The sequence below is a fragment of the Pimephales promelas genome, chromosome 8 (genome assembly GCF_988280905.1).
Source record: "Pimephales promelas chromosome 8, fPimPro1.hap1.1, whole genome shotgun sequence".
Classification (NCBI taxonomy): domain Eukaryota; kingdom Metazoa; phylum Chordata; class Actinopteri; order Cypriniformes; family Leuciscidae; genus Pimephales; species Pimephales promelas.
Window position 1 is genome coordinate 22,252,181 of NC_142776.1, and position 19,344 is coordinate 22,271,524.

The 19,344-nt window shown below is 37.1% G+C and overlaps 1 protein-coding gene across 5 annotated transcripts in view; it reads right to left on the minus strand.

Annotated features, from left to right (window-relative positions):
- The window catches only part of evi5b (ecotropic viral integration site 5b), a 59,672-nt gene that overhangs the window by 25,265 nt on the left and 15,063 nt on the right, over positions 1–19,344 (minus strand). For 3 of the 5 annotated variants that reach the window (XM_039691480.2, XM_089134164.1, XM_039691484.2), the window contains 4 exons: positions 14,752–14,978; positions 5,241–5,430; positions 3,634–3,858; positions 1,834–1,908 (listed from right to left, as the gene is read on the minus strand). In XM_039691480.2, the coding sequence (XP_039547414.2) occupies positions 1,834–1,908; positions 3,634–3,858; positions 5,241–5,430; positions 14,752–14,897 (636 nt within the window). In that variant the 5' untranslated portion in view covers positions 14,898–14,978. Of the gene's footprint in view, positions 1–1,833; positions 1,909–3,633; positions 3,859–5,240; positions 5,431–10,315; positions 10,382–14,751; positions 14,979–18,660; positions 18,858–19,344 lie in introns of those variants that run through there. The other 2 variants (XM_039691481.2, XM_039691485.2) reach the window with 2 other exon arrangements.

The window sequence follows — 19,344 nt, forward strand, 5'->3', positions numbered from 1 at the left end:
ACATCATATAATTACAGACTAGAAACACACTAGTACCAACGGATATAAATTATTTGAAGAAATAATAATAACCATTATTATTATTCTGTAATAGCTATTATTATTATTAGTGCAAAAAATTATATTTATATATATATACAGTATATATATATATATATATATATATATACACACACACACACACTCACCTAAAGGATTATTAGGAACACATGTTCAATTTCTCATTAATGCAATTATCCTGGTCAAGACAATCTCCTGAACTCCAAACTAAATGTCAGAATGGGAAAGAAAGGTGATTTAATCAATTCTGAGCGTGGCATGGTTGTTGGTGCCAAACGGGCCGGTCTGAGTATTTCACTATCTGCTCAGTTACTGGGATTTAAGCACAACAATTTCTAGGGTTTACAAAGAATGGTGTGAAAAGGGAAAAACATCCAGTATGCGGCAGTCCTGTGGGTGAAAATGTCTTGTTGATGCTAGAGGTCAGAGGAGAATGGGCCGACTCATTCAAGCTGATAGAAGAGCAACTTTGACTGAAATAACCACTTGTGTTACAACCAAGGTATGCAGCAAAGCATTTGTGAAGCCACAACAAGCACAACCTTGAGGTCGGATGGGCTACAACAGCAGAAGAACCCACCGAGTACCACTCATCTCCACTACAAATAGGAAAAAGAGGCTGCAATGAGCAAGAGCTCACCAAAATTTGGAGTGAATTGGGCGTGAACAGAATGAGAACATGAATCTATCATCCCTTGTTACCACTGTGCAGGCTGGTGGTGGTGGTGTAATGGTGTGGGGGTTGTTTTCTTGGCACACTTTAGGCCCCTTAGTGCCAATTGGGCATCGTTTAAATGCCACGGCCTACCTGAGTATTGTTTCTGACCATGTCCATCCCGTTATGGCCACCATGTACCCATCCTCTGATGGCTACTTCCAGCAGGATAATGCACCATGTCACAAAGCTTGAGTCATTTCAAATTGGTTTCTTGAACATGACAATGAGTTCACTGTACTAAAATGGCCCCCACAGTCACCAGATCTCCACCCAATAGAGCATCTTTGGGATGTTGTGAAACGGGAGCTTCGTGCCCTGGATGTGCATCCCACAAAATTGCTTAAAATCACCTTTCTTTCCCATTCTGACATTCAGTTCGGAGTTCAGGAGATTGTCTTGATCAGGACCACACCCCTAAATGCATTGAAGCAACTGCCATGTGATTGGTTGATTAGATAATTGCATTAATGAGAAATTTAACAGGTGTTCCAAATAATCCTTTATAAATAAATGTATAACTAACATCACAGAATTATTCATATCACATTAAAAATGGTTTACATTGCATTTTCTTAAAGGAACCATATGTAAGATTGGGGCCAAAACTGGTACTGCAATCACTTTCAAATTACTGTAGAGCTGTGTATACGTTTTTTTGGATTCGTAACATTAGACATTTTTTTATCCGACACGTTTGTAGATGCAGCTGTGGTAACTAGAGCAGAGCTGGCAACCCGGAAGCCGCAACACTACCTACTTTGTGATTGGTAAATAGGTGGAGGGTGGCGCATTGGACCAAAACACAACATGACAACATCAACATCAGTTGAGGGCTGCAACTTCACTTTTTAAATGACAATTTCCTGGCCAGACTACTGTTGTTGTCAGTGATATAAGTATTTGAAATGAACATGATTTATTAATGTCTAGTGACATATCAGGGCCATTTTATGATTAATTGAAATACATTTCTTACATACAGTTCCTTTAAATATTATATTGTAGTGTTTCATAATACAGCTTTATGTGCGTCATATTTTACACTCTTTTAATACCTGCATTAGAAGAAGGCCGACAATGAAAGCGCTTCCCTGACAGTAACCCACTTCTCTATCGACCAGCGAATAAGCCTGTAAACACAAACGTGAGATTTGGTGAGAGCTGGACAATCGTTTTCAAAATCATTAAATGCAGAATCAGCTCTGTTCTTCCCCGAGACAAGCCTGTGAGTTGCCCATCCACTCTTTAAATACAAGTGATCTTTCGGTGTTTTGTTAGGGTGAGCTGGCTTTAAAAGTCATTAAACTTAAACTGAAGTCAGGTGGTGTAGTGTGTTAAGATCTGGAGGTTCATATTCTAAATGATCCATACCTATAAACAGGGGTGCACATTATGGTGGCCCTTATTTTTAAACTTTTGAAATTTTATCCTCTCATTGTTTTAGAAATCTAAAACACCTGCCAGAACAGCAGTCGATATTAGATCTACAGTCAGATGGGTCAACGTTACCAAAAACATAACTGAAGGTTGACGAGCATAAACACACAGGACATCGTAGTAATTATACTGTTGATACAATAACCCAGTTGCTAAAATGCAGTCTTCATTTGATTGTTTTAACGTTAATTGTCACCGAGTAAAAATAAAAAGGCTAAACTAACATTACTGATTGCATACAAGTGTAAACAAACAACTGATAGTTAGATATCACTAATATCGGGTGCCATCAGCAAAAGCTACATACTAAATTATATAACGTTATCTTCATAAGTATGAATAAATGAAGTGTAAAACTTCCTTTATTCTTTATCTAAAAATTCTTTATCTATCAAATTACTCGGGGCACTGGAATTCCGTTTGGCAATACGGTGTACATCTGAAATTGATTTTAGAGGTGGCTCCTGTAAACATCGGCTATAGAAGGTCACCATTACTACGCTGTTTTTACCTCAGTAGCTGACGGCCGTAAGTAATTAAAACCGTTTTGTAGAACCCGGAAGAATGGAAGTTGTGTTCTGTTCTATTTGCAGTGCGTTTCTCTTATTGGTTGGGACATGCATTGCAAAACTGATGAAGCCGTTTTCTTAATTTGCGGGTGTTTTTTTTCTATTTGCATGCATTTTCTTCAGTTGCAGCGGGTCGAGCGGTCTTGGACACCAAATTACCGTAAAACTTCAAATAATAGCCGAGTCCCAAATAGGGTCACTTTTACATGCCTGGTTTGGCTGCAGGTTTGGGTAAATAAAAGCCAGTCTCAAATAGAGGCCGGGTCTGTGTTTTAGTTTCGGGTTGTTTATCTTCTAAAACCGTCAGATCGTCCGTTTTTTGGCGGCCGCCAAAGCAAATTTTTGTCCCGCCAAAGCCTACTTTGATCGGTCAGTGATGTATAATAGAAACTGCTGCGCTTGACAGGGCGCAAACGAGCAGAGAGAGAGAGAGAGAGAGAGAGAGAGAGAGAAAGAGCGTCCCGGCCGCGCACACGCACTCACGTCTTCAAACACGAGCGGGGTCTCGCTCTCTCTTCCTCGCGCATATTAATCAAATCAATTGACACGATAGTAAAAGGTTGGAAGACCGCAGTTTCATGTGGAGCATTTATTGAAGTTTTACGGTATGTGCATAACTTGGCATACAAGGTGTTTTAGGCAAACTACAGAGATGCAGTGCAAATCTTGATCCAGTAAATCTAATTAAACTTACTGATGAGCAGTCTTGGAGTAAATGTCTTTTTTACATGATTAAATTTTATGTCAATGTGCTGATAAATTGGTCGACATCCTGTCCATTTAAACTCTCTCTTTCAATCTTTAATGGAAATCATTGCTCAATTTGCCCAAGGAAGGAGAAAAACCTACCTTCATTACATTAAAGAGCACCTCCTGACCCAAACTATCCTTCTCCTTAAAGAACTCATGCTCGGGGTAGGTACGGGCAATGTCCCTGCGGATGAGTTTTTCACAGGGCGAAGTCATCTTCAGCAACTCAGAGTATTGCTCCTTTATGGGTAGATTCTGGGCATTGCACAACAGCTGCCACACTATTGCTCGGAAGTGATGCGGAATGCCTTTCCTGACCAGTTCCTATGAAAAAAACAACAACAAACCACTTTTAAATAATAACACTGAAAGTCAAAACATCCCTACTTAAGAGCAAGTTTTCTTGTTCCCAGACTTGCCACATCTACAGAGTGTTAAGAAGATATTCAGGTTTTTTTTAAGTGTTACACCTTGAAATGACTGAAGGTTTCAAGAAAGGTTTCAGATGTTCTCCCAAAGGACTAGTTTGTAACTCAGACAGGATAAGACCATTTTATGCTGCTAAATATAATCTTGTCAGACTTCTACAGCACAGCTCAATATTTTTGTAAGCGAATTATATTTGACCTGATTAAGCTGTTTCCTGTGCTCATCTGCACAGCTCAGATGGCTGATTCATTCTTGTTAGGGTCTGAGATGCGAGTCCACCTACATATACTGTTAGCACTGAGATTCTTCAAAAGCACTCTAGGGGTGTGTTGGAGATTGTGTTTTTGTTAAAAAGCCAGGCTTCACAAAGGGCTTCTGTTGCTGCTTTGCTAGAAGAGCCCTAGATCCTCCTTTTGGCTTGTAAGAAGTCATACAGTAAACACAAAATGGCATTTTTCAGTCTCACTGAGCTCAGTATGTTCTGTGGGAAAGTGGCAATACTGTGCAGGCAACAGCAAAATTTGCTTATGTGATTTATATTATTTTCTTTCTTCCCATCGTTTCCGTGAAAATGTTAGAAATATTAATTAAGGAAGAAATGGAAAATATTTCAGAAGGCCTAAGTTTCCGTGTAGTTTTAGAGGAATGTTTCGGAAAGCGCTACTTGATGAAAGATTTTCACCAGCCATCGAAAGTTCTTATGATACATTTTCATCGTTTGGATTATGTTTCTGGAGACCTACTTATAAATATTGGTCATTCATTGGTCAAAACAGTCAAATGGAGCTAAATGTGCTACATATCAGGAGCAAACAACACATGGTACTAGGCTCACTATGAAGGTTATAAACCGCATTCCATCACACCCCATGGGGGTTTTTATAAACTCATCTCAATTGGTCTAGAATAGCTACTTTGTGGCAATAGCAATGCATTGCTGAATACATTTACATTTTTTTTTATCAATAAACACCTCAGCATTACTGATAAATCACTCACATGTTATTTAACATGGGCCATATGTTTTATGACCTTCTTTGTAATGCGTGTCACTATTTTGCAATAGCAACAGCAATCCATCTGTTTAGCTTTGTCCTTGTGCACTATATTTGATGTTGCTGCAGCTGTTCCATGTACTCATCTCATGTACTCAATCTCATGTACTGTTGTGATTACATAAAAAAATAATAGCTGGAATTCCATATGTTCAGTTTATATAATAAATGGCATAAATCTGATTTGCACACTGTAGCTTGATGTATAGTATATCTGCTTACCTTTAGTTGTTTTTCCTTCTTCTTCCACACATCTTCCCACTCGTTGACTATGCGTCCCCACAGGATCCATGAATCCTCCTCCAAGTGCGACAAATTGGAGGAGGCTGAGGAACTAGAAACCAGTGATGAGCCACTGTTCCTTCGAGAGCCATTCACAGATTTTAAAGACTTACTGTCCGTCTCCAACAACCTGGAAAGACAACCATAGCAGATAACAGTATTACTTCTTTTAAAAGAAGCACAAAGAAAACCGAAAAACCGTTATCAATAACTCCTCGTTTTTTCCTCGGGAGATATCATCGCTTGCAAACAAGCGAAGCATGGCAGTTGATCAGTGTTCGGATGTACAAATGAACACAAAAGTATTTTTTAGTTCCTTCATCCGAGCCTCTGAAGAAACAATGAGTTAATTTTATTTTCTCTGGAAATGCCCAGACACATCTTCCCAAAGTTTAGTATGGTCCAAACATTTCACCGACAACTGATTTCTCAAATTGGACCAATACAGAGCTGGCCTCGATGAACGTCTGAAAATAAAACGATTGAGCTACCACTTGAGCGACAATTTCTAATGTGTAGCCTAAGTGTTCAAGTTCAGACAGGTAATCTTTCTCTTAAAATAGTTCAATACTATTTATGCATCAGTAAGTCAAACCAGTGATTAAAACATCAACTTCACACCATTTCTTTTAGTAGGATAAAAGTAATCTTATTTAAATTGAGAACAAATTATATACAAAAAGCAACCAAAGAACAATCTTACCACACAGGGCGAGTTTATCTGGACAACTCGTTATGAAATCATTGATGCACGTTACACAGTACAACGAAGCTCTTACTGCATGTACGTCATCATCATTTTTGACTGATTTATTTGCGAGTAGTAGAACTTTAATTGATTCTTTCATTGAACAACAAAACAAAAAAAAGCATTAATGTTGAATAAAATAAACATTCCCTATTACACAGAAATTAAACTGAATTTTCAACTACCTGTAAGTTCCCTGTTATAGGTTAACCTGCAATTTTGCATATTTATTCCCATTAAATCCCACGGAAAGTATCCAACTTTGACAATTCCAGAATTTTGCAACCCTAATGCCAACCACCATACACTGAATACTGATTCAATGAAAAAGTTCAAGTTCAAGGAGTCTTCTTTTATTATCCCCAGGGGGTAATTCGTTGTGCAGCCAGCAGCATGCGACACATAGACCATTTCCCAAGATGTAAACACTGGTCCAGAAGCACTTCCTGTTTCAGTTTTTTAACACTACATAAAAGCTGGGATAAAATACAACCAACAGAACATTTAAAACTGAATCAAAAAGTTAAACAAACATCTTAAAGATGTTTTCTTTACATGTGAAATAAAGAAAACAGTTACAAACTGAAACAGGAAGTGCTTCTGGACCAGTGTTGTTTACATCTTGTGAAATGGTCTATATAACACACAGGTTATACAAAACAACAGACAGCCACACAATCAGTAAGAAACAAAGTCAAAATATACTACATAGAAGTCCACAACTCACATTGACTTATTAAAAAACCTATAGCATCAGGGACAAAAGAGTTTTTGTCTGTTTGTCCTGCATTTAGGCAGACTAAATGTGACCCGACGGCAACAAATTGAAGCAGCTGTTCAGTTGGTGACTTGGGTCGGCCAGGACTGATTGTACCTTCTTAAAGGGATACTCCACCAGGTTTCCATATTAAACTATGTTATTCCCTTAACTAAGACGAGCTGATGCATACCTCTCTCGTCTCAGTGCGTGCACTCTATCGCTCTGTATTGCCACAAAACTATGTTAGCACTTAGCTTAGCCCAGTGCATTAAATATGGGCCAAAAAGAGAAGCGACCAAACACTTCCTCATTTTCCCTATTTAAACACAGTTACTCGATTAGTGTAACTCGACCTAGGCTGGTGACACAAAATAAAACGTTGTGTTTTTCTAAGCGTTTAAAATTGATGACTATCAGAATACCATAAAAAGTGCTTTAGAGCAGTTCAACTTGGCGCAATAATACCTTCACTCGTGAAAAGTCCTCTTACCGGCTCCCGCTTCCTCGCTCTCCCCCTCCCTCTTATTTCCGTCAATGCAGCCAACGTGACATGCGACAAAGCGGGAGCCGGTAACAGGACTTTTCACGAGTGAAGGTATTATTGCGCCAAGTTGAACTGCTCTAAAGCACTTTTTTATGGTATTCCGCCATACAATATAGTCATCAATTTTAAACGCTTAGAAAAACACGTTTTATTTTGTGTCACCAGCCTAGGTCGAGTTACACTAATCGAGTAACTGTGTTTAAATAAGGGAAAACGAGGAAGTGTTTGGTCGCTTCTCTTTTTGGCCCATATTTAAAGCACTGGGCTAAGCTAAGTGCTAACATAGTTTTGTGGCAATACAGAGCGATAGAGTGCACGCACTGAGACGAGAGAGGTATGCATCAGCTCGTCTTAATTAAGGGAATAACATAGTTTAATATGAAAACCCGGTGGAGTATCCCTTTAAGGGCCCTTGTCTCATATACAGAATTTAAAGTCAGTCAGAGAGTTGTGGGAAATTTTTCCACACACCTTAACTTGCCGGTATAGTTAACAATACGTTGTATTGCCTTAAAGGAAGTCTTGGTATACAAAAGGAACAGCGATAAGAGTAGCGATCACATTAAGTAACACAATAACAGTAACAACACTTGATTTATGCCAACTTTCCTTCCAGTATCAGAGTGTTCTAAATCGATAATCAGTGAACTGAATGCCAAACTGGTCTTGGGGACAGGAATGAGGGCAAGATGCCAGCAAAAAAAAACAAAAAAAAAAAAACATTTCCAGCCATTCTACATTTGTGAAACATTTTGAACCATTTGTGATGTCACTGCTGGCAAAATGACATGTTCATGTTGACATTAATTATGCATTATGGGCAACAGGTAGCAGTTGCTGTCGATAAAGTAGTCTTATTGCCAAATGGGAGAAAAAAAACACTGGGTGGCTTGTTTGTTTGAAGACATAGTTCTAAAAAACATACTGTACATTTCAGAGCAGATAGAAATGCTTGATGGGTGTTAACAGTAGCTTTACAGTGATGCTATTTTAAGACTCAAGTCAAGTATTCAGAATGAACAACTGTATTTTTTACGAAACGGGGGCTGCTTGCCAAACAAGTGTGCTAGCTTTGGAACATTGGCAGACATCTATCCAAAAAAATAAAAAGACAAATAAGGCATGAAAAAAGACACTAAATCTTGCTGACACTTCCAGCAAAACATGAAACTCCAAAACAAAGTAGTTAAACGCATGTTAAATAGTTTTGAGTTTTAAAAAAAAAAAACCGTCTCTCTCAAACTGAGTGTCAGCAGGGAGGACTATCATTGTGAACCTGACCCTGGATCAGCTGGAAGACAAGCAGACAATGCTCACGAGTAACCTCAACATTTAAGAGCTGACAGCACAGACACAAGGCCATGGAAACCTGATCTCGGAAAAAGAGAGGGGCCCCGGGCCTCTAAAGGCGGCACTAGGTGACGTCATGGCCAAGGCTCTGAGGCTGGATCCAGTTACAGCCGCTTTTAGGTCATACAAGGGGGGCCACGGTTGTTAGGGGTGAAAGGCAGTGAGAGAGAGAGTCGTGGGGTTCACAGCTGAGGGGTTGCGATCCTGAATGAGTTACTGGCAGAAAGGGAAAAAGAGAGACACTGTTTTTCTCCGAATATTGGCCCTTAATCCTCTAAAATGTAACATTTCAAAACTATTTTTGAAAGAAGCACACTGTAAACTACATTCAAAGTAACTTAAGGTTACTTTAAATTCCAGTCACAAGTTGCAGTGGGATACATGGGAATGCAATACAATTGGTTGTGGTTGTCTTAGTGACCTCTAAACTTGGATCAACTGATTATTCTAACTAGTATGAATAATAATTCTGTCAAGGAATTGGGCAAACAACATGTCTTCTGTTTAGTCAAGACTAAAAGGAAACTTTGAAGAACGTGTTATTATTAAAGGAACAGTTCACTGAAGAAATTACAATTCTGTCATCATTTACTCACCCTTGTGTCGTTCCAAACTTGTATGACTTTTGTTGTTCTGCTTAACTTGAAGATTGATGGTAACCAAACAGTTTTAGCAATTTCTCAAAATACCTTCTCTTTTGTTCCCCAGGATAAAGAAAGTCATTTGGAAAAACTTGAGGATGAGTAAATTAACTTTCATTGAATTTCTTTTTTTGGGTAAACTATCCCTTCGGGTGTATAATGAGCTCCCTAGCCAATCTCCATAATATTTGGGGCAAGATGAAGCTTGCATTTGTGTGGGCACAAATGAGAAAGCCTGTTTAATGCAAAATCTAGAAATAGCTAAATATTTGCAGTGAAGAGGGGACATGAAATAATACTGGAAAGAAAGAGAAAGTGGAATGAGGTCACTTGCTGGGCTTGAACCTGCATCACCTGCTTGTCTCCAATGTATCAAGAGTATGTGTGTGCGCTGCTGCTACTACTGCACTGATGCAAACCTCGATCAAGATCTGACTCAAAGGTCAGAAAGTTTACATTGGGAAAACCCAGCAAATGGTTGCATATTTATGTCACAAGCCATCATTAAGATGTTTAGAAGGTTTATCAAATGCAAATAAAGCAAAGCAAATAATTAGAGGAGGCTCTAATATTTTTTAATAATTTGCAAAAATCTTATGTTAAATGTTAAATAAAGTACATGTACTATAGGGCTTCACCTTTTTGATGAATTCAGTGAGCATTTAAGACAATATGCATTGCAATTGTTGCTTCTGTGTTAATGATTCACTGCTGGCTAAAGTGCAAAGCAAATTCTTGTGCAGGAAACAAACACAACACATTCCACACAAAAAAATATATATCTTACTTTGTAAAACCAGAGAGAAACCAAAGTACTTTTTTATGAATGTATTAAAGCAACTAAACAAAAAACAAGACTGACAGCGAAAAAGATAACTAAAATCAGTAACTGGCTGTGAATTTCAGCTCCGCTGCATCTGCAGTGTTGTGCGATAGAGAATTGATCAAAGGTATTACTGTGAAGCTGCTCACCATGGGAAGTTCATTCTGCAATCCACATGTCTTTCCTTGGATTCCTCCAAGTAATCCCAAATGTGCCTGTGAGAAGTGAAACAACCTGATTTTCTCTCACACACTCTTGTTGTCTGTCTCTCTCTCTCTCTCTCTCTCTCTCTCTCTCTCTCTCTCTGAGCACACATAAACACACACACACACACAAACAAACACTGCTTATCTACAGTGCAAAGGCCCTCGACCAGCAAATCAAAATACCAGTGGAGTTTTAAATCTGTGCGAGTATGCAAGAAGCCTCAAAAATTAACTGTTTGCCACACCTGCTAATGGTGGTTGAATTAAAAATAATTACTGGCCTTTATTTCTTAATGGCTATGAACCCATATTATGCATTAAAACAACAGAATTATTTAGAAGTGTTTTTTTTTTCTTTTCATATTCACTTGTAGATCATATAACCATTTTTTGTCTCGCTGTAAAACCTACAAACTCATTTAAGAAGAAAATAATGTGCATAATGTGCATTTTACTCTGCCAAATTGTTTCCTCTAATTTGGCCTTTCATTTTGGACCATGGTATGAAGTGTCTTGACCACGTAGATTAAGCTTATTTCCCCCATGGAATAAAACAATTAAATATAATTGTGACTTTTTTCTTACAATTGCAAGTTTACATCTCGCAATTTTGCCATTTTTTCTTGCAAATGCGAGTTTTATTTCTACCAATTGCGAGTTTATCTAACAATTCTGACTTTTTTTCCTCACAATTTATATTTCAAAAGTCTGAGAAAATAAGTCAGACTTATGAGATATATTCCAATTCTGAGGAAGAAATTACCTTTTTTTATTTTTTATTCATATGTAGAAGTAAGCTCCTATACATTACCATATATATATATATATATATATATATATATATATATATGTGTGTGTGTGTGTGTATTTTATATATATTTAAAAAAAATAAATAAATAAAACTAAAAATTAACCCCATATTTTTGAACAGTAGTGTAAGATAGAGCTGGGTATTGGTAACACATTGTGATACAAGTCACTATGGAATACATCAAGAAATAATTGTGTTTGAAATTTTTCCAGATACACCAGAAAGTGTCTCAGTGTGTCAGAGAGACAGCGCATCTGTGGCATCAATCTCTAATAATGCTGTACGTGCCTCAGTTTTGTTGAGTGCCATGTCTAAGAAGTATCTCTGACCTCAAAGATAAATGTTGGTTTAGACTAGCTGCTGCTTCTTCATTATCTGAACTTCAAAAAATATATAAACAAAAAACAAAAATATGGATCAATGTAATATAGTAAGAAATTAAATTGTGATATATCCATATCTGATTGTATCACAGCCCTAACTTAGATTCATCAGTGGCACTCGAGGCCCCATTTCTGCAGTGGTAAGAAGAGCTCATATGGCCATGTAAAGAATCAGAGCTCCAAACACTCCACAGATCCTCTGCCCTACTTTCTAGCTGCAACGAAACCTCTGTGTGGGTGTTGCATTCGCCCAAGCGGATCACACTGATTCCGCTCTTAATACCGAAATCAGTCTGTGATACCAAAAACAACAAGGTGAACGCAAGCAATGGGTCTACAACCTAATCAATACTCAATGAGGAAAGGGGCAGGTTTTTGATCTGCCAACAGCAAATTCGAATAAATGCTCAAGAAAAGTTCAACATGCCCATTAACACTTTAAAAAGACCAGGAAATTAGTTGCAGATGCTGATACAGTAACAATTTGTTAAGTGAAACCAAACCAGGAAGGAAAAGGCCTTTATTTTATTACGTCTCTTTCCTGGTTTCTAATGGTGCAACTTAAGTATTGATCAGCTGATTTTAAAAGACAAGACTGTCAATATATATATATATATATATATATATATATGAAGAGTTTAGATGCAAAAGCCTCTAAATGCCATTTGAAATTTTCTTCTTTAATGATGATTTTTATCAAACTTGTATATTTACGTTCAGTAATTTCACAAATTACTAAACTTAAATATACAAGTTTGATAAAAATCATCATTAAAGAAGAAAATTTCAAAGGGCATTTAGAAGCTTTTGCATCTGAACTCTTCATATATATATATATATATATATATATATATATATATATATATATATATATATATATATCTGCTTTGCTGTCAAAATATACATGTGTGTTTGTTTTACTCTGCTGCTTTGCTATCAATATCAGATGACTTGTCTAACGTGAGCATTATGAAAGGGCTGAGGCTCGTGTTGACTTGAGAGAAGACACTCTCTGACATGTGCCAGGCAGCGTTACACTAATGGCATACATACTGTGAGAGACAGCGGGTGATAGCTTATTGTTAGTGATCTCTAAGACCAGCTGTGGCCTCCAGCTGTCCTGATGAAGACTGGGGTCAAAGGTCAGCTAGCCTGAGCACCACACCCACTCTGCTTTTTAGTAAAGGTTGCGGGTCAAAGTCGGTTAACCCACTAAATCTGAAGTCAAGTCAAATCAAGTCACCTTCATTTATATAGCGCTTTGAGAATGTTTCAAATCAGCTTTACACTGATAAAAAGAAATTAAAATAACAGATTGTGTTGGCTTTACAGCAGCTCTAGAATAAAGTTACTACCGAGCTAAAGAGAGTTTTTAATTGATTCACTCCCATTGCAACGATCATTAGTTATTAGACTAAACTACAAGTTATCCAAACCAATGAGAAAAATGTAACAAATCAAGGATGAAATTTTGTATAAATTAGTTGGCAATAAATTAGTTAAAATACTGGCCCATGTATTCTATTGCCATAAATGCTACTGTTAATCATTTAACATTTATACTACCATTCAGATATTTTTTCTTTTCTTTTTTTTTTTTTTTACAAAATTAATACTTTTTTAAAAACATGCACGAAAACCGATTAAAACTGACAGTAAAGACTTTTACATTGTTACAAAAAAAATTGAATTATTATTATTTTATAATTATGTTTCACAATTGTTTTACTGTATACAAACAAATGCTTTCAAACTTCTTTCAAAAACTTTTTTATATTTTTATAAATTATATTACTGCAGAGAGCGGTAGAATAGGATCAAAACACATCACCTTCAAGACTCAAACCAGTTTTACTAGCATGAACATCAGAGTTTGGAGCAAAATTTCTAACTGTGTTGTTAAGCTATTCTCATATATGTTATAATTTAACAAAATTGAAGAGAGACAAAAAAGTAAGACTGATAGACAGACAGCTCCACAGACCTTTATCTCTCCCAGGTTCTATATTTGGAAAAGTACTGTGTCACCACTTGTCTGAGAACACAACACAGCCACCCCAGTAAAGGCTTCACTGTGTTAACATCATGTCAGTGCTTTTGACATATCACTGTTTGTATTAAAGAGCAGGCTAAATTTGGAACAGACCAGAAGAGAAGCTGGACAAGACTATAGAGCTCCTCAACACCAGGTTGGACAAACTTTAAAAGGAAATCATCCAAGACTGAATGCAAATTCAAATGCACCTCATTAACTGTATGTACTGTGCACTTTCTCTGCCATGGGGTATAAGGGTTTTGGTCCTATGCCCTAGGGTTGCTGAGGATGGTTGGGTTCATTGTTGGTGTATTTATGATGTGTGTCTTTTGAGAGTTGTACCAAGACAAATTCCTATCAACTTTGTTGACATGGCAATAAATTATTGAAACTTGAAATTACAAGTACACAAACAACACAAATATTTCCTTAAAAAAAAAAGTTTCCAGACTTTAACTTTCAGCTTTAAAATAATGCTTGTACACGTGTTGTCTTTCTCTATGGTTTACGTTCACTGAATCGGGACAGTGACAGTTCCTTCAACTGCCCAGAACATCTTTCACGTTGAGAGGTGCACCTGCATGTCCTATTAACATAAAAAAATATCGATTCATATCTTTTGCAAATCAATATCGAATCGACCACATTTAAAAAAAGTATTAATTGACAAATCTTTTTTTTTTTTTTTGCCCAGTCCTAATATCAAGCACATTCCACAGTATACTTCATAACACAACAGTCAGTCATATTACATGATTTGACTACTTAGGACGTTAAGTTTGGACTTTTAATGAGGGGTAAAAGAGCACTAAAAAGAACAAAATGAGGCACAATAATCATTTTATCTCAATGACCATTGGAAGTCAAAATCGAAACTCAATTAATCAAAATTCAATTAATAGCACACAGCCCTATTATTTATTATGTTCATTCATTTAGAAACCCTGCACTTTTCAATTCCTATATAAATGCATACATCAGCGTATCAATATTTCGAACACAGCCCTAATAGATGGTGTTAATACCCAATAACCACTGCAATGTTCTGACAAAACATTGCTCCCAAAATGTTTCTGGGAAAGGGAAAATAGATAAAAGTGCTGTAAAGATACACAAATCATCCAGATGACATTGGGTGAAGCACTCGTACCTGTTCTGCTCCTCTAGTTTGGCCAACAGCTCCACATCATCTGGGCTGAGCTGGGACGGGGAGGCTGAGGAGGGCGAGGACAGTGAGGCAGTGGATGAAGCCACAGTGGTGTGCAGCGAGGAGGGCGTGGCCACCTGACTAGCCATCTGACTCACAGTATGCGACACTGAGTTCTTCACCCATGAAAGAGTCGAACTCAGCTTGCCTGCTACCTTGTCTGTCGCCACCTGTGGAAAAATAAAATTAAGATCATTTAAGTGGGAAAACAAAAAAACAAAATCCAATTACATTGGATTCAGAAAACTTCTAAAAGTCTTGACTCTTACAAACTAACGATATGCCATGAGATGTTTCTTGTTCTAAATTGGGCTTCTTGATTTTAGATAATATATAATTTATCAAATCACTTAAAAATTTCAGGATTTAGCCTGAAATATTATATTAAAAATAATAATAATAATTAGCCTAAAAAAATTATAACTAATATTTAAAATGATCCATCATCATGCTCTTCTAGATAAAGTGTGTTTATAGTAAAAAATATTATGTAAGCTACATAAAATGGCATTATTTTGAACAATGAGACACAAAATTAAAACAGACATTCTTGTTTATGAAAAAATTATAAAAATTTACAGAAGCAACTGCAGGCTTTGACCAACCAGAACAATATTATGAAAGCTACATTAATGTAAAGCAACATTTTCATATTTTGAACAATGAGACATGAATCAAAAAGGTATATCAGAACATCTGAATTAGATCTAGTAAACATCATCTCAACAATGTTGCAGGATGTCCACAACACTACCAATCAGCAAAATCTGTGCAGATTCAGAATACGTTTGTGTTACTACAATCTTACAAAATGTGAAATTAACAGGCCATTTCTGCAATGAGATGTTTTAAAAACTGAAGCTTGAGGAACGGTTTTAACTTTGTTGGTGAGGATGCTGGGATGGCGTGAAAGACCGATAATTCCCTTACACAGACATTCCTGTGTATGAAAAAAATCAGGTCAGTGAAAAAACAGCTTTGCCCTGTCCAAAATCTGGATGAAGACTGATTTGAATGTGGCAAAGTTTGTATTGCCACAAACAAAACCACTGGTTTTCATCATTGGTTTGGACTGTAAAGTGTCATTCCTAACTTTCCCTTATATACCATTTTTTGGATTTGCTAAAAAAATATTTAATAAAAAAAAATATCCTATAAGCACTATTTTTAAGACTATTAAAGCAATAGCTCAACCATGATTGATGTGACTGGTTTTGTGGTTCAGGGTAGGTTCACTTTAATTTGACTTTACCTAATTTTCATTACTAGTGGCAACAAAATATACTAAACAATAGCCTGGCAAGCCAGACCTACATCAATATGTTAGGTCTGGGAACTCACAATTGGCGTAGCTCAATCCGAGGGGCAGGATAAACAGTTGTCTTTTAATATCCCTCTGCACGCAATAGAATAGTGCAACAACAAACCAGAGCAACGAACGGCTGTGGCTGAGTGAGTCCCATACATTTTCCCACCGGAGGAGCTAGTTGATTTATTAAACTTTTTTTAATAAATCAACTAAAATCAACTTTTCTGTACCTCCAAATACTTTCAAGTTCACCTACGTATTGCCACCATACACATCAGCATAAATGCCCCAGATAAATGATTTGTTATACAAACCACACCGCTATAACATTAAAAAAAGAGAGTAACTTACGGTTATGCATGGTTTGGCATGACTGCACGCAAAGTGCGCTTCCATAATAATTCCTAAAAGGCTGACATCAGTTCATCGCGATCTCACACATCTCTGTTATTATCAATGAATCTTTCATAATATCTACACTTTGTTTGTCATAATTTGAAGATTTGCCAGCAAACAGAATTCATAACTGAACAAAATGTCCGTTTTGAGCGGCGAGGGAAGTCTGTCATATATGCTTCTGATTGGCCATTGCGTTCCTAGAAATCAACACATATCTGTGATTGGCTACATCGCTCAACGCTGCAAACATGTTATAAATAGAAACTCTGGCATGTAAATCGTTTCTATTTTGTTTTAGTTGTTCTTGTTGCTTTTCTGCAACAGATGTTTTAGGCTATTCATTAGATATTTCTAGTTTGCGGAAGTTGTACAAAGCGTTTTAGTTTCCCTCAACCCGAACACATAGAGTGAGTGTATTACCACCACCCGCGCTCCCTCTTATGACGTCATTACCCAGTTACTGTAAAAAACAAGCTACCTTTTAAGAAACCCCAATAAATGTTATTTTAATGCATTTTAAGACAGATATTTTTAAATATATACATAGTGAGCACTTTAATTTACACATTAATTGGTTGTGGTGGTTAACCTGCAATTTACACTTTAAGTGGCGTTCTCTAATTAACTCCAAGTCCTCCAAAGTCGCAGCCAAAGTTCGAAAGACCGCTGTTCGCCAGCAGCATCTTGTTTGTTTTCAAGTAGCAGGGAAATCAACTATGGAAACCACGGAGCAGAACTGTCACAACTCTGCCGTCATTGTGTTAAGCCCGCCCATCAACTCTATACACAATGTGATTGGAAAAACCAAACTCTGGTCAGGCCACTTCGAAAGCCAACGGAGAGTTGCTAGACCACACTTTGCTGCAAAATAATTTTTGCTGCCGCTAGGGTGCATCTAGATTTCTAGACTAACTAAACAAACCAAATAACAGAGAATTACATTGAGTTTAAAAGTAAATTGCCAGGAACATCATTCAAGATAATGTTACTTGTCCAAAAAGAAAAATGTCTAAAACAAAAATGTCTGGTAAAATTAAGCATTCATTATAGCCTATAATGTGGCCTTAAGGCTTTTATAAGTCAGTGAAGTTTTGGTCTTAGCACATTTCTCCAATAAGATTGAATATATTTGGCAAAATCATTATTCATCTGTCATAAAACACAGCATCCATAAAAAAATAAGTAAATCACCCTTTGTAATCTGACAATAAAAGACAGCCTTGCAGACATAAACTGCTCCATGACATGAGACATCACTTTTGTTTGACATCCTCTTCAAAAGTGGCTCTTTGAAAGACTTGGATTTGATTTTATTGTATTTTAGTCGACGTCCACAGCTTTAAGGTCATCTATATGCCAGTGCACTCCTAAAACTTGGGAAAATAGTTTAGCAGATACAGACATTTGCTGTAATTCAATTTGCTTAATCTTATATAACCGAAATATTGAGGTGTCATCTTCCAGTTTATGTGGGCAAGTCCAAATATTTATCCAATAAAATTCTACCTAAAATGAGCAAGTCCCTTACCCCAAAACCAAATACTTGTCTCTGACTTAACATAGCAAAGCAAGTATCAAACCATGATCCATTCCATGGCCAACATCCTTTAGACATAAAAAAAATCAAATAGGACAAGCCCTTACATATGTCCTGGACCACCTTCCTCTTTCAATGAAAAATACGCTACATCAGCACAGGAAAGAAAACTGTACTTGTGAAGCCATTTCATGTGCTCGTTAAACTGCTATGTAAAGGGTTTTATGAAACACTTATACCTTACAGCTACAAAAGCAAAATGGTTTACTAGGTCATTTGTTAGGCGTGTATACTGTAGATTGGAAACAAATGTTGTTTGTCATTCTATATTTTCAAAAGATGACCTCTAGAAGGTTTGGACGAAGGGAATATTTGGACATTTGTGTACACTTTCCACCGGAAAGGCAATAAAAACACTGACTCACTAAAACTGAACCGCACTGAACCTAGTGAAGACATTAAAAAGGCACAAAGCAGAATCTTGTGTCAAATGACTTTACGAAAAACCTTAAGACAACTAAGAGCAGCAGGCCATGACAGTGTAACATTAGAAAGGCAAGAATCCTCCTCCTCCATCTAGGATTTCATTGGTGTACTTTGCTCTTACCTGAAGAAAGATGTCACCCTAACTGAGGTCCTTGCTAATTCCATAAACAAGTCCACAGGAGAAAAATAACGCTATTTGAAGACAGGATTCTCTTGTGCGGTCTTCTGAGACGTTTAGTAGATTCCAAAGTCACACTGTTGTCTAGGTGTCACCTGGGGTCAAAGTGCTCATGTAGAAGACACAGAGGCAGCTGTAAAGTAGACAGAAGCAGTTGTATAAGCTTCTGCCTTCCCTTTTACAGCTGTAACTCTAATACATGCCTTGGAATTCACCCGACAGAGAAAAAAAAAAAACCTTCCCTGCAAAACCTCTGTGACGTCTGAGCTTTGCGACATAAGTGAGCTGTAATGATAAACCCAGGGGAAGTCTACCTCTTTACAACAAAGCAGGTTTCTCATTTGCATGTGGGACTTCTCTGAATCCTCTATAAGACAGATCACGTTTCCTCTTGCGATCTCCATTTCTGAAAAATTATTATGACCACACGCCTATGCATGGCTTCTGTGGTATTACAAACCACCACCAAAAAAAAAAATGTTATAGTATTCCCCAGCAAAATGCCTAGAAATGACTCAAAGCAGTTAAAGTTGGAAACACCCTTTCTTAGATAGCGTTACAGTCAGAAGAGTGACACAGAAAGAGGCGGGGCATAGATAGGAAGATAAAGAAAAAAAGTGCAGATAC